Source organism: Electrona antarctica, assembly GCF_951216825.1.
Source record: "Electrona antarctica genome assembly, chromosome: 22".
Taxonomy (NCBI): domain Eukaryota; kingdom Metazoa; phylum Chordata; class Actinopteri; order Myctophiformes; family Myctophidae; genus Electrona; species Electrona antarctica.
In genome coordinates this window covers 25,443,625-25,464,992 of record NC_136805.1, presented here as the reverse complement: position 1 = coordinate 25,464,992, position 21,368 = coordinate 25,443,625, and the positions used below count along the sequence as shown (strand labels likewise).

Genomic DNA, 21,368 nt, shown 5'->3' with positions numbered 1-21,368 from the left:
TTTGTGTAAATATCAAGTCTTTTTTCACTATTCTTAATTGACGGTTGGGATGAATTATGTTTGTCTCGGTCATAAATTGCTAATTGTCAGTGGATTACATTTGGTAAACATAATTTGATATTGTCTCATTGTTTCATTTTGGTCAGCTTCCTGAATGTCCTCTTAAAGGTTGTTCATTTTCACTATTCCTTTTGGGAAAACCATTCGGTTGTTTCAAATTTTCTCATAGTTTTATAGATACAGATACAGTTATAGATACAGTTAGCATATGGTCTTTAATGCATGCATTTCTTTTCTCTGACTAACGGACAATTCCTGGATTAATGTGGTGACTGGTGGCGTTTCATTTTTTTGCATGATTCTTTTTGTTGTCAACTAATTGTTTTAACAGTGAAAGTTGTTGTGTGGGGTTCTTTAAAAACCTGTGTTCTCTTTCAGAAAACGGGGTGTGTTTCTGCCTGTTCAAGTAGGGTGTAAGTGTTTCATTTATGGGGGGCTTTTGCTAAATTTTAATCCAAACTTTGTACTTCTTTACCTTTCCAACTCAAAAAGTCCATTTCGTTTGCTCTTGTTTAAAGCTTGTAGTCAGTTATAATATTTCTCACACAGGTTCTTGAACTTGTGTATAATATATACAGTAGTTTTTTGCATTTCACATAATTTGCGTGACACCATACATTCCTACAGTAACGCAGCTGCTCACAAGTTCTCAAGTGCCTACAGTCTGTAAGTGGTTGGCAATTCTTTTTGGAGTTCTTTGTATGTTCCCTGTTTAGGTGAGGTGTTTTAGGAGCGTTACAAATCAATTGCATCCGTAAAGGTTAGTTGACGTGACATTTATTGTAATTTAATATCTCTGAACTCAATAACTTAAATACTGGTTATGGATTCGTCTAGTCAGCAAGCTTCTTTCCACAATGATGATGTGCTTATTGACGAGTTATCGTCAATTCTGGGGAGGTGGGAGTTACATGGTCCGATAGATGATCGGTGTTGGCCACGGGAAAGCATATTCTATCCGGATGTCATTGGGGACATGAAGGTCCGTGTGCACAAGTATGAGGAAGCGTTGGCAGCTAAGGTGAAGGAGGAACGGAAGGTGATGAAATTGTTTCTTCAACAAGGTAAAAAGATTTGTAAGGCATATGCAAAGAGTCTTTCTAAAATGTCGAATGCCCAGGATGACGCTTTGGTTGTGCCACCGCTCCCTGATGGGGGGGTCCATGCTTCTGATGGAGATGACTCTTCCAGCAACGGCCGGAGCGATGCGGTGGGTGTGGATGGAGGTCCTGGAGTTGGGGAAACACCTGGACAACGTGTGGTCCGGGTCCTCCAGGAAAGGTTGGACTGCGTTCGCAGGAAGAGGTCTAACTTGATTCTTGAGGTGCAGGCGGCCCATCCTTCTAATATAATTTTTAAGCGTGCGTTGACAGCACGCTTGGACGAACTTTCAGGTGTGGAGGCGGTGCTCGTTATTGACCTGGGTGAGCGTTTAACGGTGGACTTGAGGGATTTCTTCCCGCCGGGGGGACCAGTACAACATTTCCGTGGCTCACAGGATGCAAGGCTCATGGGACCCGGCGATCACGCTGTTTCTCCTGGGGCCTGCCAGCGTGGTCCTTTGCCACGTAACTATACGGATTGCTTCTCGTGTGGCAGTGTGTTACATCTATCAAGGTTTTGTGACGGGCCTGGACCCAGTTTTTCCCCTTTTCAACGTCAGGGCTTGCCAGTAGCAACGGCAGTGTCTGGAAGGCAGTGGGGACTTGGGTCCGCTCTGTCGATGCGAAGCTGTCCTCCGCGGCCTTCACCATCACGTGACCCGCAGTGAAGTTCGGCTGTCACAAGGACTCTCATCACTGCAGCCCATCAACGAGTATCGCAGTGAGTCTGTCCTATTTTGCGCGGGATGCAACAGTTTTTTTTTTTTTTTTTTTTTCATTTTTTTGAAGTGCTTCCATTGACTTTGGACTCTATGAGAGAACAACCTCTTTCCTGGTGATGTGGTGGCAACTGTTGGCTGAAAAAAAAAAAAAAAAAAAAGACGGGCGACGACATGGCAGGTTAACGATTTTTTTCCCCTGTTTGGAGTGTGCAATTTCTGAATACTTTCTGTTTCCTTCCTTCTGTCTCAGCGTTGGTATGGGTGTTCGTGGTTTATGCTTTTCGGTAGGCTACGGTTTGGCGTAAAAAAAAGAAAGAAACATGGACATTGGGCATGGGTTGTGGCGGGAAGCTGTTTTGACGTTTTGACACAATCAGTATGCGTGTGTAAATTCTGTCACTCTATTTTGAGTGACAGAAGGGGGGAGGGTATTGGTTAATCAGATAAAGGTCAAATTGATAATGAGGGGTATTTTTTTCAGATTGCACTCAATGCAGTTTGATTAAATTCTTTAAAAATGTATAACATCTTATGAGGAGTCAGAGTGTCACGATAAATTACTTTTGTTTAGAGGGAACATGCAATGAGTTTTAAACTTATTGTGGCTTATAATTGCTTGGAGAAATGACTATTGTCAACAAATGTGCAGTCTAATTTAGGATGCATTATTCATGTATAGAAGTAATTTGGTTGTTCAAGAAACGACCATTGCATTAATAAGGCAAACAAAAAATGAGTCTACATTGTTAAATTTATCAGGAGTTGGCGAGACAAGAGAGTACAAGGAACAATTTGATTTTAATATGAGTGGATAATCTTTTTTAGGACTTTGTAAGTAACACTGAGTAGTCAATACTAACATGTGTGAACCAAATATTTCAATGCATGGTTGTGTTTTGCAAAAGAATGTCTACTCTAAATCTTGGTGTGGAGTTAGTTCATATTTCTAAACAGGAGGATGACGGAGAAAAAACAGTTGCAGTGACCCAGTTTGGAGTATGCCAGTGTACCAGTGGACATCCGACATCATGTCAATATTGACACCTGTGCCGAAGGCGAGTTCTGCTCTCCTCTACACAACAGTGGTCAACATCTACAGGGCATCCTACAGCTGCTAAGCGGTTAACCAGAAGATTTCGTTGCCAATACTACGTCATCTATGGAGTACGGACGTCTGCACCAGGTGTCAGACGACATCAATCTTCAGTTCAAATCACCAGGAACAGGAGGAGAAGGAAGAAGCTGCATGTACACCTTGTAACACTATCCTGCCAGGGGATAGCGTGTACGTAAAAGTTTTCCGCAGGAAGTGGTTCCACGGACGCCGATCCGGTCCTTTCCTGGTCACTCGGTGCACGGGAACGGCACTACAAGTCGAGGGATCACCCACGTGGTATCACCTGAACCATTGTGTTAAGGCACCAGCAAACAACGACGACCAGGACCTCGTCATTCGAAGGGAAGGCTCGCCTCTTCCAGTACGCTCTCAGGATGAGGGTGACAGCTCTGAGGATGCTGTGTGTCAGTCTAGTCCTCTTTCAGCAGACATGGAGGACACTGACGTCGATTACAGCGGGGCATTCGGTAACATTGACACCAGATTCATCCCTTCAGCGCCCCACGCTGAAGGAAACAGCCAGGGAAGCGGTGCCGAGCCACAAGACACTGGAGCTCTGGTCCAGGGGGGAGAACCACAGCCTGCTCTCCCCCGTGACCCCAGGCCAGTCCGTGAAAGGCGTCGACCCCGAAGGTACAATGTCTAGACTCAAAGAAGGTAACCCTGTTCTCATTCCTCCTACCACCGAGCCCATGTCCACGCTCATGCAGCCTATACCGGAAGATCTGGTTCCCAATATTGAATCACGGCCTGCTAGGTCAGCGAAGAAAGCTAAATCTGGGTTACAACATTTTATAGGGATGGTCACATTTTTTCAGGACCTTGTTGATGCACCAGTTACAAGTATGACGTACGTACGAGATATGTCAGATATTGTGGGTCCTAACAAACCCACTACTGTTCATACCACTCCTGTTAGCTATCCTCCTCCCATCACAGTCACTAAATTAGATAGTGTTATTCCTCCTAGTTCTGTGGTAATATCTACTGGTTCTGTTGAAACTGAGTATAGCCTATTATCTCCTAGTTCTGTTGAAACTGAGTATACCCTTATAGAAGAGACCCCAAATATTTTTGTCACTTCCACGATAACGTCTCCGCTTGAATATTTTCCTGATATACAAACGGAGGACATTTTAGAGTTCAACATTAATTTAGACCCGGATTTGGTTAAACATAGAACAGCAAGAAAGGTCACTCCAGATGATGAAGAAATTGCAAAAGCAACTGGCTCGTTCCATATGAGTAGTCTGTTTAATACAAACCCAGGTGGCATTTTGGAACCATTATATCACATGGCTTTGGCAAATTCTTGGTATCAATGGAGTGTCTTTTCCGCTACGACAATAGGCAAGTCTGACTGTTATTTCTGTGCACAAGCACACCAGACACATCTAACTGTATTGAATACACATTTTAGTTGGAAAAATTGTGAAAAAGAAAAGAAACAAACTATACTCAGTTCCAATGGAGTGTTAAATAATGATTCTGACCCAAATTTAGTCCCCTTCTGCCAGGCAGAATGTTTACAGTACCTAGGATCTGCTGAATATTATAACGAATCTCTACCAGAACACAAAGCAAGTCAGGATTCTGTAAATCAGGACGAGACTGTAGGGCCCACACTCGGAGAGATGTGTAGTAAACTGGACATACGAGTGAAAACAGATCCGTCTACAATTCATAGTGGAGTTCTAAAATTAGTGGGTACTTTTGAATGTTTTGAGAGGGGTAGATTGGGAGCACAGACTACGAGACTTGTGGATATGGGTAACTTTACTGCAAAACGTTGCGACACAATATGGGATTTATCATACGCTCCACAGGACACACAGGTTTATGAATATCTTTGTCGACCACAGCCTGGGAAACTGCCCAGATTGGAATTAGGGGCAATGTTGAAAGGAAAGCCAACGCAACCAGCTCCCCAGGCATGTCCACTATACTATGCCACTCAGGCAGTTGCAGATCAATTTTGGCTGTGTGGAGAAAATCATTTATATAGCGCGTTGCCTCTGAACTGGATAGGTAGGTGTGCGAGAGTTCAGGTGGTACAGTCTGTAGTTATCATCCCGACTAAAGATGTACAGGCCAGGACTGGATCTGGCTCTCGGAGGGTCAAACGGGAGGACGGGCCTAGACCTACTCCTCAGGTATATTTCGATGCCTTTGGTACACCGCATGGGGTACCGACGGAATTTAAAGCCATTGATGAAGCATCCATTGCCTTCGGTAGTATGTTTTCTCCGCTAATTGGAATCGTGGTAGACGCGGAATGGATTAATTATATGTATTATAATCAGCAGAGGTTTTTGAATTTCACTATCGCTGCCCTGGGAGCAATTGGAAGGCAGTTGGCAGCCACTAGTCAGATGACCTGGCAGAATCGTCAGGTGTTGAATGTGGTCCTCGCATCTCAAGGCGGGGTTTGTGCAATGTTTGGCGATTTCTGTTGCACATACATCCCGAATTCTACGGCAGTAAATGGTACTTTCACTCAGGCCATGGGACATCTACACAGCCTGAGGGCTGAGCTCCATGCGCACACCGGAGTCACCTTTGGACTGGCTGCATGGCTGGAAAGCCATTTGGGTTCCTGGGGTGCATACCTGGCGACCGCAGGGATGTGGATCCTAGGAATAATTTTCATTGTAGCGTTTATCTTTTGCTGCTGTCTTCCGCTCATCCGTGCCTTGGTAATCAGAGGGCTCACAGGGGGTGCGGGCGGGACAATGGCACTGCAGGCCATTCAGTCGCCCGTCCTCACTCACATGGATACAAGGGATATGGAGGCTGGAATGAACGATGGAACGGATGTATCGCTGTACACAGATCTAGAGCTGTGTACCTATGCTGAGGAGGTTTGAGAAGGATTTTGCCCTGTCACATGCCCTTTTTCACTCCCCCGCACACTTTCTCGTGCTTGGAAGGATTTGCCCAAATGCCCATTCCCCGTCCGTGTCACTATGGCATGCCCTATCTTGTATCGCTCAACTCTTTTCTAAATATCTGTCTCTCTATCTATGCTCTGAGGTCAGACGGTGACGCTTACCTCGAACTTTTGTGCAGTTCTTTGGCTAAAGAAAAAAGAACAGACATTCGTTTTTTTCGTTTTTTGGATTTTGATGGAAAGAAAAAAAAAAAAATGTGTTTTGATATCCTGTGTCTGAGTTTAACCTTGGTTGTATTTTCAGCCTCCCATGCTTGGATATTCATCAGGCATGGTAGGGTGGTACGATGATGGTTCGGCTGTTTTGTGTTTTTGTTTGTTTGGTTTGATGATTTTTAGGGTGATTACGGGTGTCCAGGGAGGAGGTTTGGACTTTTATACCTGTTTTTTTGTGTGTGGGTTAAGGGTGGTTATTTGGTTTGGTGTTTTTGGTTTTGTTTTATTTTTTGACAGACTGTTTGGTCTGTCAAAAGGGGGGGGGGGTTATGTAATTTGGGTGTCCTGGCTATTTCGGACTTTTCTTAGTTATTTGTTTTTTTCTGATAAACTTTTTTTGTTTTTAATGTATCAAAGGGAGGATTTTATTTTGGTTCATTTATCTTGATGTTTATGGAGCATATGCCCCATAAAAGGGAGGACATGTCGTGTATTTTCTAATGAATGAACCAAAATTAAAGTCTATTTTCAACTATAGTCGGTACGGTTATAAGCAGTTGGGTTTGAAGTTAATTTAGAATGTTCTCACTGAAAGGAGCTATTGTTAAAACGTCTGAGCAAGCAGCACCTTATAAGGACTGCAGGAAGAGAACCCTTTTGTTCTAAATACAGAAGGTGTGAACTGTGAAGCAGCTGGCAGGATCTGAGTTGGCTTGAATTAAATGTATGGACTCTAACTTTATATATTCTTAAAAACACTCTTCTGTTACTATAGATAAACGCTAGGAAACTAAGACATAGACTAGGTTACTAAATTATTAGCATTCAGTGACTAATCTAGAATGTACTCTTAAACATAGGGTTATTTTGAAGATTATAATGTCAGGTACCATGTTAAAACAAGCTCATTTATTTCTTAAATAGAGTCAGTTCAGTATAATGTAATTTTGTTTAGTTTCATACTGTTCTGTCATGTTTCAGTTAAGTTTCATATATTTCTGTGTAGTTTTATATAGTTCTGTTATGTTTATAATTTCATATATCATATTGTATTCTTAAATTCATTACTAGCCAGTTGTCATCTCAAGTTGTAAAAATAGGTTGTAGTTTGGCATAAGTCCCGCCTTCGCAGGAACCGGATACTCTGTTTAGCGGCTTTCCTATTGGACGAGGCCGCTGACAGAGTAGGCGGGACCATGCGTTGGTTGTGAGTCTTAAACCTGAACGCTTCTCACAATCGGTAGTCTCTGATCCGGCGTTGATATTGGAACCACGGAAACGCTGTGTGTTGAAATTCTCAAGACTCAGGCATAAGACTTTTCTTGTGCAGTTTATAACGGCTGTTTCGACTTTGTACTTGGCGAAAATAAAGACGGAAGTTGACCTTTTGAAGCTACAGATCCATCGAGCGTCCATCCTTTTGTCCTCTTGAATGCATTGCTGATCCAGATCGGAAACGACACCTACCACTCCACTCTCTTGATATGTTCTTTCCTAACTCTTGGAGAGTATGTAGGCCTTTCCCTGGACCTTCTAGCCCCTAGGATGATCCGAGGCCCACCACTTAAAAACCACATGCTACGGTGCCCAAATCTGAATTTAGGTGCTCAAATGAACTCAAACTGAAGCAATTCAGTAAAGGTCAACACTTCCTCCTGGGGTCATTTTAGGGGCTGGGACCTCCAGTAAAAGGCCTAAATACTCTCCAAGAGTTGGGGAACAACATATCAAGAGAGTGGAGTGGTAGGCCCTTGGATTGACCCAGGACCAGTGATTCAATGTACCCCACTGAAAAATAGCAGATCTACAAGCTCGTAGCGTGGCACTCTGTGCCGCACTACGAGCTTGTAGATCTGCCCAAAGTTGAAGGGCTTCAACCTTGGGTACTGGGTAGCTGAAGTTGAAGCTCTGCCCTTCAACATTGGGCACTTTTACATGTAGGCTGACGTTTCAGTTCATTTGACAACCTTCTTTGTCTGACCCAAAGTTGAAACAGTTGCCAGGGGAACATCTTTGGGCCTGGGGTCCTCATCGTTGGATATGTTGTTCCCACAACCAAGAAGAGTATTTTACCCTTTACTGGGTCATTTACAGGTCATTTGACCACCTAACTTCAGATATGGTCTTTAAGTGGTGGGCCTGAGGTCATCTTAGTGGCTAGGAGGTCCAGTGAAAGGCCTACATACTCTCCCAAGATGGAGGAACAACATTTGACTCTTGTTGACTTGTTGACTGTTGACTCTTGTGTTGAATTTTACTAATTTGAGCCACTGAAAATGTCCTGACCGTGACCGCACACACATGAATCCACATTACAACCAAGTGTAACATGTTGATCCATATGGTATTTTTTAAACAATTGTTTAAGGCTAAACTGTTTAAACGCATTACATGTATATGAGCATGCTGATTCTAGATTAATAGGATGACGATGAAACAAATGTTTCCATAGATGAATTGCAAGTAAACTTAACATACAATTTGAACGGACTGTTATTTTTAGTACTACTCCTCATTCACTGAGTCAATAGTTTCCAGATAAATGACTAGGAAAGAACAGTATAGGTGTAGCCAGTTGGACCAAATGTAGGCTACTGTCTTCTGCCATGTTACAGATTCCCCAGATTTGCTGTAGTTTACATTTAGACGATTTTAGTTGTATGTCATTAATGTTCTGATTAATTTAAAATGGAGGACACTGATGTAAACATTTTTTTTGTTTCTTATTCCTCATATCAGGTTTTTTGTATTGACCTGTACCTTTGTTGAACTGTACCCATTCTACAAACTGAATAAAATGTTGAATCATTTGTTTGTTCATGCTTTATAAAAATATAGAATACAATTAATGTTCGTGTTACTCAACACTAAAACAAACTGTCTATATATTTAGTTATACGATGGATATTCAAAATGCTATTACGAAAGGTTGTTTTTTTCTTCCCGTTTTGTTTTTCTTGGTATATAATTCAAATGTACAATCTTGATCTATAGTCTATAGTGACACATTATGTTAAACAAATCAACTTAAAAAATGGGGTCCTCACAAAAGTCTGAGTAGATGTTAAAATCCCACAAACATGTTTGAAAGTGAAACATGCAGTCTTTGTTCAGTACCAGGAGTCTGCCCATTGCACAATCTCTTTGGTAAACAGAAATAAATGTACATGTGGGTTACAAATTCCATCCTAAAGGGAGAGAGAACCCTGCAAAGATGTATCAGCTTGTGTTTTAGTTCAATGTCTTCCAGTTTCCCTTACAGTTTCACTTATATTCTGTATGTATCCTATATGAGTCCTATGACTGGATATGGAGACATGGGGAGACTTCTGTTACTGAACAAACAATAATTATATGAATGATTACTAGATCTATTTTAACTACACATATCCAATTCAGTGTTGCATCATCAGTCTGGCTTCCCTGTTCTACCAGAGGTGAAAGAACGAAGAAGCTTGGCTAAGCAAAAATGCCACTGTTGTGATCAGTGTGGTAAACGCTTCCCTACAATGCCCAGACTTAAAATACACCAGAGAATTCACACTGGAGAGAAACCCTATGGATGTGATCAGTGTGGACAACACTTCTCTACAATGGGACACCTTAAAACACACCAGAGAATTCATACTGGAGAGAAACCCTATGGATGTGATCAGTGTGGACAACGCTTCTCTCGAATGGCACACCTTAAAAGCCACCAGAGAATTCACACTGGAGAGAAACCCTATGGGTGTGATCAGTGTGGACAACACTTCTCTACAATGGGGAAACCTTAAATTACACCAGAAAACTCACACTGGAGAGAAACCCTATGGATGTGATCAGTGTGGACAACGCTTCTCTCGAATGGACAGCCTTAAAACCCACAAGAGAATTCATACTGGAGAGAAACCCTATGGGTGTGATCAGTGTGGACAACACTTCTCTACAATGGGAAACCTTAAATTACACCAGAAAACTCACACTGGAGAGAAACCCTATGGATGTGATCAGTGTGGACAACACTTCTCTAGAATGGGCATCCTTAAAACACACCAGAGAATTCATACTGGGGAGAAACCCTATGGATGTGATCAGTGTGGGCAACACTTCTCTACAATGGGCATCCTTAAAACACACCAGAGAATTCACACTGGGGAGAAACCCTATGGATGTGATCAGTGTGGACAACACTTCTCTGACAAGTCCACCCTGAAAAGCCACCAGAGAATTCACACTGGAGAGAAGCCCTATGGATGTGATCAGTGTGGACAACACTTCTCTCAAATTGCAAACCTTAAAACACACCAGAGAATTCACACTGGAGAGAAGGCCTATGGATGTGATCAGTGTGGACAACATTTCTCTACAATGTCCATCCTTAAAAACCACAAGAGAATTCACACGGGAGAGAAACCCTATGGATGTGATCAGTGTGGGAAACACTTCTCTCAAATGAACACCCTTAAAACACACCAGAGAATTCACACTGGAGAGAAAGCCTATGGATGTGATCAGTGTGGACAATGCTTCTCTAGAATGGACGGCCTTAAAACACACCAAAGAATTCACACTGGGGAGAAACCCTATGGATGTGATCAGTGTGGACAACACTTCTCTCAAATGTCAAATCTTAAAACACACCAGCGAATTCACACTGGAGAGAGAACCAAATAATTTTGTGGAAAAGCTTTTAGTAATTCAAATCATTTAGAAGTTCACAGGGTTGTACACGTTGGATTTAAACTGGCTCTTGTGGTCGGTGTGGGAAGAGTTTTACCAATTCAAGCCACCAAAAACGTCATGAACAATGGATCAGTTTAGTATGAACATTATGTAATTTGACGTGTGGATTTGCTGTAGATATAAATATTCTACATTTAGAATATTTAGCAGATTTTTGTATTGACCTGTACTTTTGTTGAAATGTAGTTATTTTAGTTTTACTCAACCACTAAACAAACACACAAACAAACCTAGCCTATATATCACATTTCTATAATGTTTATATGTGTTACCTTTCTTAGTACACAATTCAAATGTACACAAAGTATTTGCACATTAAGTTTCTGCTGGGTCTCTCTCAGCTTCCATCATGTATCCATTGAGCCATTTGTATTAAGAACAACAACACAAGTAAAGCATTTTCAAATTTTGAGTGAGGTTTCTTGTCATTTTTTATGATATGCGTACCCTTTACCCCTAGACTAATTGGTGCGTAACAGTGTATGTAAGTAAAGTAGGCTAATATGGTCTAAAAACACGAGACTTTGACAATATACAAGCCTTAAGGGGCTTGTATATTGTCAATCCAAGGGCCTACCACTCCACTCTCTTGATATGTTCTTTCCTAACTCTTGGAGAGTATGTAGGCCTTTCCCTGGACCTTCTAGCCCCTAGGATGATCCGAGGCCCACCACTTAAAAACCACATGCTACGGTGCCCAAATCTGAATTTAGGTGCTCAAATGAACTCAAACTGAAGCAATTCAGTAAAGGTCAACACTTCCTCCTGGGGTCATTTTAGGGGCTGGGACCTCCAGTAAAAGGCCTAAATACTCTCCAAGAGTTGGGGAACAACATATCAAGAGAGTGGAGTGGTAGGCCCTTGGATTGACCCAGGACCAGTGATTCAATGTACCCCACTGAAAAATAGCAGATCTACAAGCTCGTAGTGTGGCACTCTGTGCTGCACTACGAGCTTGTAGATCTGCCCAAAGTTGAAGGGCTTCAACCTTGGGTACTGGGTAGCTGAAGTTGAAGCTCTGCCCTTCAACTTTGGGCACTTTTACATGTAGGCTGACCCAAAGTTGAAACAGTTGCCAGGGGGACATCTTTGGGCCTGGGGTCCTCATCGTTGGATATGTTGTTCCCACAACATATCATTTTAGGTCCTAGGCCCTAAAATGACCCCATGAGGAAGCGTTGACCTTTACTGAATTGCTTCAGTTTCAGGTCATTTGACCACCTAACTTCAGATTTGGGCACCCTAACATGTGGTCTTTAAGTGGTGGGCCTGGGGTCATCTTAGTGGCTAAGCCAGCCTTAAAACCCACCAGAGAGTTCACACTGGAGACAAACCCAAATAATTGTGATGTGTGTGGAAAAGCTTTTTAGTAATTCAAATAATTTAGACTTTCACAAGGTTGTACACACTGGATTTAAACTGTTGACTCTTGTGTTGAATTTTACTAATTTGAGCCACTGAAAATGTCCTGACCGCACACATATGAATCCACATTACAACCAAGTGTAACATGTTGATCCATATGGTATTTTTTAAACAATTGTTTAAGGCTAAACTGTTTAAACGCATTACATGTATATGAGCATGCTGATTCTAGATCAATAGGATGACGATGAAACAAATGTTTCCATAGATGAATTGCAAGTAAACTTAACATACAATTTGAACGGACTGTTATTTTTAGTACTACTCCTCATTCACTGAGTCAATAGTTTCCAGATAAATGACTAGGAAAGAACAGTATAGTTGTAGCCAGTTGGACCAAATGTAGGCTACTGTCTTCTGCCATGTTACAGATTCCCCAGATTTGCTGTAGTTTACATTTAGACGATTTTAGTTGTATGTCATTAATGTTCTGATGAATTGAAAATGGAGGACACTGATGTAAACATTTCTTTTGTTTCTTATTCCTCATATCAGGTTTTTTGTATTGACCTGTACCTTTGTTGAACTGTACCCATTCTACAAACTGAATAAAATGTTGAATCATTTGTTTGTTCATGCTTTATAAAAATATAGAATACAATTAATGTTCGTGTTACTCAACACTAAAACAAACTGTCTATATATTTAGTTATACGATGGATATTCAAAATGCTATTACGAAAGGTTGTTTTTTTCTTCCTGTTATGTTTTTCTTGGTATATAATTAAAATGTACAATCAATGTACAATTAAGGCCATATATGGAGCTGACCTGTTCTGACATTCCATATGTTGATCTGACCTCATCACACCCTGTACACTCAAGACACGCTCCATACATGTATATGGCTGCAGTGCACGCGAGTGTGTGTGTGTGTGTGTGTGTGTACCGGCACGATCTGAGCAGAACTCAGAGTAGAAGGTGCATTTCCTGAGCATGATCTCCTGAGCAATGATGGCAAAGCTGTAGACATCTCCTTTCTGGGAGATTCCATGTCTCCTCAGATGCTCTGGGGCCGTCCACAGGTCTAGGAGGAGAGGGGAATGAAAGGAGAAGGAATTAGGGGACAAGGGCTAAAAGGTGGTTTAACCACTTCGTATATATAGTACTTTGACCCCAGTCCCCCCAATTGTCTATACTAGCCTAGGTCCATGTCTTTTGTCCATCCATCAATCAATCAATCAATCAATCAATCCATCCATCCATCCATCTTCAACCGCTTATCCGGAGTCTGTTCGCTGGGGAAACAGTTCCAGCAGAGAGCTCCAGGCTTCTAGCCTGAAATCCAGACTGACTCGCTCCGCTCATCGTCTTTTTTTCCCCACCTCGGTTGTCAGTAAATAAATAAATAAACGTCAGCTGGACGCAGCGAATCAGGTTCCAGACTTCCCTTTTCTGGGCAACATTAGCCACTTCATCCTGGGTGTTCCCAAGGTGTTCCATGACCAGCCTGGCTGCTGTTTTTGCTGATGTTTGCTTATTATTACCCTAGGGATGCTAGGGTTGATATGATTAAATGGTAATTTTTGGTTTAGCATACATGCTATTTCAGAGGGAGACAAGGCAATTGGAGACTGGATGCACTGGATAGTCGGATGAATAGAGAAACTTCTAAGTTCATGCCCAGTGGTGTGTGTTAAGTATCTGGTATTCTGGTTTGTAGGGTACAATATGTGTTTACCTCTGGCAGGGTTGAGAATAGTGTTACAGCCGAAGTCTGTGATCTTCACTACCATGCGGTTGTCCACGACACAGTTTGTGGATTTCAGGCGTCCGTGGACCTGAATGTCACTGGCATGGAGATAGGACATACCCTGCATAGGAGATTTACACATTGCCTTTATTGAGATACACAGGGAGTCTATACCATACATATTTGATTTGCAGAGGTACGGTACATGTGTTATACTAGGCTACACACATTCTGGGCTCAGAATCATGATCTCTCTGATACCTAATGAATCTTAAATGAACCAAAAAAAAGAGTCAGTGTCTTCATTACCTTGGCAAGGTCGTACATAACAGAGATCTTAAACTCCCAGTCCATGAAGGTCCCTTCTGGATATGAGACTTTATCATTCAGCACATACTGTGGGAGGAGAGAGAACTAATGGTTGAGATGAAGACCCAATATATATCCTTTGCCATGGATCATTGGCTGACGATATTTAGTTAGTTTGGGATCTCTCCTATCTGGGTGCTGCCGGTAGCAGGTTGATAGCCTTGGTGGTGTTGAGTTTGCTGCAGCTCCAGGATGTGCAGGGCAGCCTGGAGGTTGGACTGAGGCTCTGATAGTTAGTTTACTAAGTATGTTATTCATATAGTACAGTATAGTGTATACAGTATATTTATATAGATGCTAGGTTTGATGTCTATACCTGCTATCCTAGTTACTTTGTAGAACTATTTTGTTTTCTTTCAATTTACTTAGTCACTACAATGCTGTTTTGACCTTGCAATACATAACCTTTATGTTCTCTACCCAGGATTTAAGCACTGGTCTTCCGCAGTTGAGAGACCGAAATTATACTGCTGAGCTAAGAAGGAAGTTAAGGAACACCCACTTCTCCGAAAAGTTTCACTTTGAGCTTCAAGCAACCATTTTGTCAACCAGTATTGTGGGTGTGTGTGTGTGTGTGTGTGTGTGTGTGTGTGTGTGTGTGTGTGTGTGTCCATCTATATTTCTCAATCTAGAAAGAGAAAGTCACCCACTTCTCCGAAAAGTTTCACTTTGAGCTTCAAGCAACCATTTTGTCAACCAGTAGTGTGTGTGTGTGTGTGTGTGTGTGTGTGTGTGTCCATCCATATTTCTCAATCTAGAAAGAGAAAGTCAGGTGACGTGAAAGTAATAGCTGAAAACCTCCCAAGATGGCACCACCTGTGCATTGAACTCAATGGACGGTGATGAATGAATGATGCTCACAATTATCTCTTTATTTGAGCAAACTGGAAGACTAGATCGCACGCACACACACACGCACGCACGCACGCACGCACGCACGCACGCACGCACGCACGCACGCACGCACGCACGCACGCACGCACGCACACACAGAGACACATACATACAGTATTACATACCTTAAGGGACCCTCTCTCTCCATACTCAAACACTCCAAACACCCCTTCGTCAAACTTGACGGTGCCGTAAAACTTAGTCACGTTGTAATAGTCAATGGCCAGGAGCTGCAGAGAGAGGGGCGCTCTTATCATCATACAGTACATCATCACATTCCGTGCTCAGCCAATCAAATCATCACATTCCGTGGTACACACACACACACACACACACACACACACACACACACACACACACACACACACACACACACACACACACAGCTGGGCATAGGAGGGAAAAACAATACATATTTTAGGGGCAAATGTAACACTTGTGCGTGTGTGTGTGTGCGTGCGTGCGTGCGTGCGTGCGTGCGTGCGTGCGTGTGTGCGTGCGTGTGTCATAAATACTCTAAGGTGTCATCTTACTGCGTTTAGCTCTATCGTCTGGCTCTCATTGAAACCTCCATCTGAGTGCTTCAGCTCCTTCAGAATCACAATCTGTAACCATGGCAACAGACAGTATCACATAAACTCAACGGAATCATTTAAAATGAACAGGCCTAAATTGTATTATATTCTCTGTGGTCACTAGGCTAGTGGAGAATGACCTCAAGTGATTTCAATAATTAGCATAGTTAACTACTCCCCTCTGAAGCGAATTAGTATAGGCTATTCAGTTAAATCAGATTGTGTACTACTAAAATGTGTGTTCCAAGTTGTTAGGCAATATAAAGACACATTATCACTTACTGTACCTGTTGATATATTAGGAGGTGTGTTGTTATCATTTACCTTTTTATCGTAGAGTGCACGTCGGATCTTGTAGCTCTTGTTTTTCCTTTCATCGTCAATCTAGTGCACGGGGGAGGAAAATCTTCTCAAATTATCTGTTTTTGAGAGGCGCTAGCCCCTCCTATGCACTGCTTTGTGTGTATGTCTGCACGAAATGTGCTCAGCTGAATGGCTGAGCACAGAATGTGATGTATGATGATGTATGATGAAAAGAGCGTCCCTCACTTCACTTCGTGATTTTTCTTTCATAGTGTGAGTTAAAGAATGGGAACCCATAGAGAATATTGGGTACATGCATAAACTAGTTTTCATGCATCCTTTTCCTATAAGCCTACACCCAAGTTCCTACCAGCTCTCATTAGAAATATGAAATGGTTTTGGTGTCTTTTGCACTCTCCTGCTAACATTATGTTGAAATGTGCAACGTTATTTTACCAGTAAAAGGAAAGGTATTCTGATACTTTTATACCTTGAGATTGATGACGCTGCGTTCATTGTACTCCAGCAGTGTGATGCTATCTGCAGGGATGTGAAACCACCGCTTCCTATTCAAACGCTCTCTCCGGTTCTGTCTGCAAAAAAAAACAACAACATAACTTTCAGGCTTCATTCAAAGACAGAAACTGAATGATGGATGATGCACACCGCACATATGCTTCTATACCTTGCCTGAGATCAAAGCCCACCAGATTCTTGTCCTTTGCCTGACCTACTCAGAAGTGTTATTTTAAATCTGGGTGTATATGGACCTAGATGAACAATTTACTGTACTAGAGGTTGATATGCGGCCCTCGCATTTACATCTCACCGTTGAGCAGACCAATATGCCCATATATGGAGATCTCTGTATCTGTCAGTCCATGTCCCTTTTATGCCCCATATATGGAGATCGATGATATCAATATAGTATACCAACTAAGGGTTAATTAAGGTGTATGAATTTGCTCCCGATAGTAAGTTGTGACCCCAATATAAGATCTGTTGTCTCCCTCGTGGCTTTCATCCTCAGTCTCAGTAAAGATACATTCATCAAAACTCCCACTTCAGTATGTGACATTTTCCCAATGTGAGGATTTTCTAGTGCCATGCTCGAAGGCACAAGGGTGGTCATAGCTGCACCACCTTCACTCACAGACATGATAATAATGGGTATATGCACAGTATACTGTAGTTTCTGACCTGTAGAAGATGAAGGCGATGGTGGCCACCACTACCACGGTGATAGCCAACACAAGGACGATGATGTCATGCTGTTCCAGGCCTGATGGTGTAGCCACAGACAACACACTCACTCGTGTTAAGATAAAAGACAAAGCCTCACCATGCAGAAATGTGTTCATTTGTTTTTAAGTGAAATTAACCCTGAGGGACTTAACCCTAACCCTGGACCTATAGTCAGACCCCAGTCCACATAAGCAGTGGTGGAAAGTAATTAAGTACTTTTTTTCTACTACAATATACATCTCGGATCCAAATATTGTACTTTTACTCCACTACATATATTTGAAAACTTTAGTTACTAGTAATTGAAGTTTTCAAATAAATGTAGTGGTAAATGTAGGACAAGTAACTAGTTAGTTACTTTGTAGTTTTTGATTATTATTACAAAACATACATTTACCACTTCAGCCCTATATACATTTTTGCCATATGAAAATAGCCGATCTACAAGCTCACAATGAGTGGCGATGGGGCGCATCAGGGACGAATAGTTTTCATAATCCTCAAGGGGGCCCGTGCCGCCCCGCCTCCCCGAGCCCCCCCCCCCCCCTTTTATATACTCTAAGCCCCCCCCCCCCCCCCCCGGTAAAAAGAAAATTGTTGTTTTTTCTTTTCATACTAAACTTAGGTTCTAAACACTTATTTGTAACACTTTTTAAACGTCACAGTGTTTAGTTTATAAACAGAAGAGCATGTTTAAATGCCATGATTGCAGGCTATAGTCCTGTCCGCCTCGGCAGGTTCTGTCTCACTCACACTCTCTCCAACAGACATCCTCAGCCACGCTCCAAAAGTGGCATCACCTGTCACTCATTAGTAGTCTAATCACTCTGTGAGGAGTGCATAGGGCAGGCTATAGTTCCTTTTCTCCACAACGGACTTTTTCGCTTCTAAACCCCTTGTTGCTTTTCCCTGTGATGGTCACGCAGCAATAAGTTGAAACAGAACACAAAGATGAGTAGCCTATTTATTTTTTAACACGCAACACCCCTCTCTCTCTCTCTCTCCCTCTCCCTCTCTCTCTCCCTCTCTCTCGTGTGCGCAATGTCTGTGACTGTGAGACTGTGACACAGACGCGGTCAATAATATATAGCATAAATAATAGGCCAAATATAACACTTTCCCTCTATCTGTGACTGTGATCAGCTCCTCACACACATTGGCAGGTTAAGCACCCAGATTAGCATTTCAATGCCTGATCTGCATGTGTACAAGGGACAGGCAACGCGGTCCACCCCCCACCACCCCCGCCCCGGACAGTAAGGAAAACAGACGTGTTGAGGTGCCAGACTTGGATGGTTAGAGCGGCGCGATTGTATACACAGTCAATGCAAGACGAGAATTGCGCGAACGGGCGCGACCTGATGCGGCACAAACGGGACGAACCGAGGCGAATATATATTCAGGTCCAATTCCTCATGGGGGCCGAGATCCCTGGTCCAATTCCTCATGGGGGCCCTGGCCCCCCGGCCCCCACAGACTCTACGTCGTTGGGGCGCATTGTGAGCTTGTGGGAAGCAGCAAGGCAGCTACGTCTGCAGCATCTCCCCAGCCTGTCAAAGAGCAGCCCTGTCTCAATCTGTGCGTTCTGGACAATCCATCTAGTACATTTGACCCTAGATCACTTTTGAAAAGAGAGACTGATACTGATTTACATCAACTGTAGTACTAGTGGTGGTAAGTGTTAAAATAATACTATAAGAATTGAATGATCCTAGCAGAAGCAATGATCTATCCTTTGGTTGTCGACATGGCAATGTGTATATAACTATAACTCTCCCAACATTCCAAAACAATTATCTGTCCAGAAATGGAAACATTTCCCAGTTCAATCTAGAGATTACTAAATATGTTTTGTAATCTTCTGGAGTCTGGTCTCAAAACCCTTTACTGTGGAGTCAGTGGTCGCAGATATCTTTCTTATCTTCTGTTAATGAGGGCATTAGTTAATGATGGCAGCTTCACGAGAGGAGTGGCTCACGTGTGTCTGCGTGTGTGCGTGTGTAACCTGTACCCTTGTATGGTTTGTCATCGGGAAGTCCAGTCCCCCAGATGAAGGAAGGTTCGTTAGTATCCAGAGTCATAACGTTGTCCTCTGTGTTGAAAGTAAATAGTCTTTTATACTGAAGAACAAAATATGAGAAGTATGTATCAAAATAAAGCAGGATGAAACAGTATATGATTATTATTATTTTTTAGTAGTAACTATGGCTGTCAAATAAATGTAGTGGCATAAAAGTAATATTTGGATCTGGGATGTAGTGGAGTAAAAGTATTGGAAATTGGAAATACTTAAAGTACAAATACCGCAAAATTGTACTTAATTAAAGGGACATTTCACTGCTGGAATAAACTGCAGTCTCTCAATGTTAATAGTATTTGTAGTAGATAACAGTAGCCCTATTTGAAATTTGACCAGAAAAATTGAAAGTGAAAGAAAGTGTTTCTTGACTCCCAAACATACCTCATTAAAATAAGATCTGGTTGCAAAAGGGGTGAAGTTGCCCTTTAAGTAAACGTACTTAGTTACTTTCCACTGCACTGCTAATTGTTGGAATGAACGGTGTAGTTTCAGAGTTTAGTTGGAATGAAAACCAGCATACACCTGGCCCTCAACACCATTGGAAACCACGTACTGGTTCTGACTGACTCTCCAATAATAATTAAATTAACATAATAATGTCATAATAAAGTCAGCTGATGTTCTGAACACTGTTTGGATCATTCATCATCATAAATGTTCACCTCGTTGTCATTTGTGGTGTAAATGACTGAGAAGGTCACGTCCCGGTCTCCATGCTGGTCCAATTTGTAGGTGCCGGCAGTACCTGAGCACAATTACAGCAAAGCCTCATCATGCAGAAATGGTGTTCATTTGTTTTCTGAGTTAAATTAACCCTGAGGGACTTAACCCTAAACCTGGACCTACCAGAGTCAGAGTTCAGGATGTTTATCCACAGAATGTGTGTGATATTATTCTCCCTTTGGCTGTGTGTGTGTGTGTGTGTGTGTGTGTGTGTGTGTGTGTGCGTGTGTGCGTGCGTGCGTGCGTGCGTGCGTGCGTGCGTGCGTGCGTGCGTGCGTGCGTGCGTGCGTGCGTGTGTGCGTGCGTGCGTGTGCTCAGAGTTACAAATCCCATTTGTAACTCTGGGTGTGTATGTAACCAAATGGACCAGTACGTGTCCATTTGGTTACATTTGTACACGCGTTCAGAGTTAAATTAAACACTGATGATTTGATCGTTTACCGTTGAAGGTTATGTTCCTAAAGTAGTTGATGTCGATGGCGTCCATGTGTTCCAGTTCAGCATCACTGTTCTGGTCCTGGATCTTCCTCATCACCTCACCCAGCAGCAGGGCCGAGTCATGGTACGCTGCTGTGTAGTCGTTCATCTAGACACAGTGAGAGCGTGAAAGATGGACGACGAGAAAGTGAGACACAGAGACAGAGAGAGACAGATAGACAGTATACAGTATGTTAATACTGTGCAACAGAAGATTGAATTATGAGTGTCTTGGAACCAACAAGGTCACAGGATCAATGCTCACGCAACAGACCGTGTGTCCCCTTTTGATGTGCCCTTGAGCAAAAATCTGCACCAGCTATTAAAGACTTAGCTGGTTAACCAAGCTAAGTATTAAGTAGCTATGGATATAAGACAAAAAGATAAATGCCTCAAATACAAAATGTAAATACATATTTGGGAGAGGGAGAGAGAGGGGGCTACTACCACTTAAGTGCAAAAGATCAATGGATATGAGACTGCATTTTTGCATGTGACATAGCCTCATTGTCTCCACCAGGCCGAAGGCATGGGGGGAGAGTATGTTTTGCACTCCGTCCGTCCGTGTGTCCTTCCGTCCGTCCTTCCGTCCGTCCGTTATCAGCTAATCTCCGGTACCGTTGGCCCGATCCATGCCAAACTGTGCACACACACTCCATGGATGCCAACGATGAACCTCTGCCCCACATATTCCTCAACGGCCTGTTATAGCGCCACCATGAGGCCGATTTAGGCAAAACACATTTCTGTA

At 42.5% G+C, this 21,368-nt stretch overlaps 1 protein-coding gene across 1 annotated transcript in view; it reads right to left on the bottom strand.

Annotated features, from left to right (window-relative positions):
* gucy2cb (guanylate cyclase 2Cb) overlaps window positions 1–21,368 on the bottom strand; it is a gene marked incomplete at its 5' end in the record, with an annotated part of 38,562 nt that overhangs the window by 12,610 nt on the left and 4,584 nt on the right. The window contains 11 exons of the mRNA XM_079492297.1: window positions 13,148–13,285; window positions 13,940–14,072; window positions 14,261–14,347; window positions 15,340–15,444; window positions 15,748–15,819; window positions 16,114–16,173; window positions 16,583–16,685; window positions 17,293–17,374; window positions 19,349–19,457; window positions 20,080–20,162; window positions 20,582–20,726. Of these exons, the coding sequence (XP_079348423.1) occupies window positions 13,148–13,285; window positions 13,940–14,072; window positions 14,261–14,347; window positions 15,340–15,444; window positions 15,748–15,819; window positions 16,114–16,173; window positions 16,583–16,685; window positions 17,293–17,374; window positions 19,349–19,457; window positions 20,080–20,162; window positions 20,582–20,726 (1,117 nt within the window). The remainder of the gene's footprint in view (window positions 1–13,147; window positions 13,286–13,939; window positions 14,073–14,260; window positions 14,348–15,339; window positions 15,445–15,747; window positions 15,820–16,113; window positions 16,174–16,582; window positions 16,686–17,292; window positions 17,375–19,348; window positions 19,458–20,079; window positions 20,163–20,581; window positions 20,727–21,368) is intronic.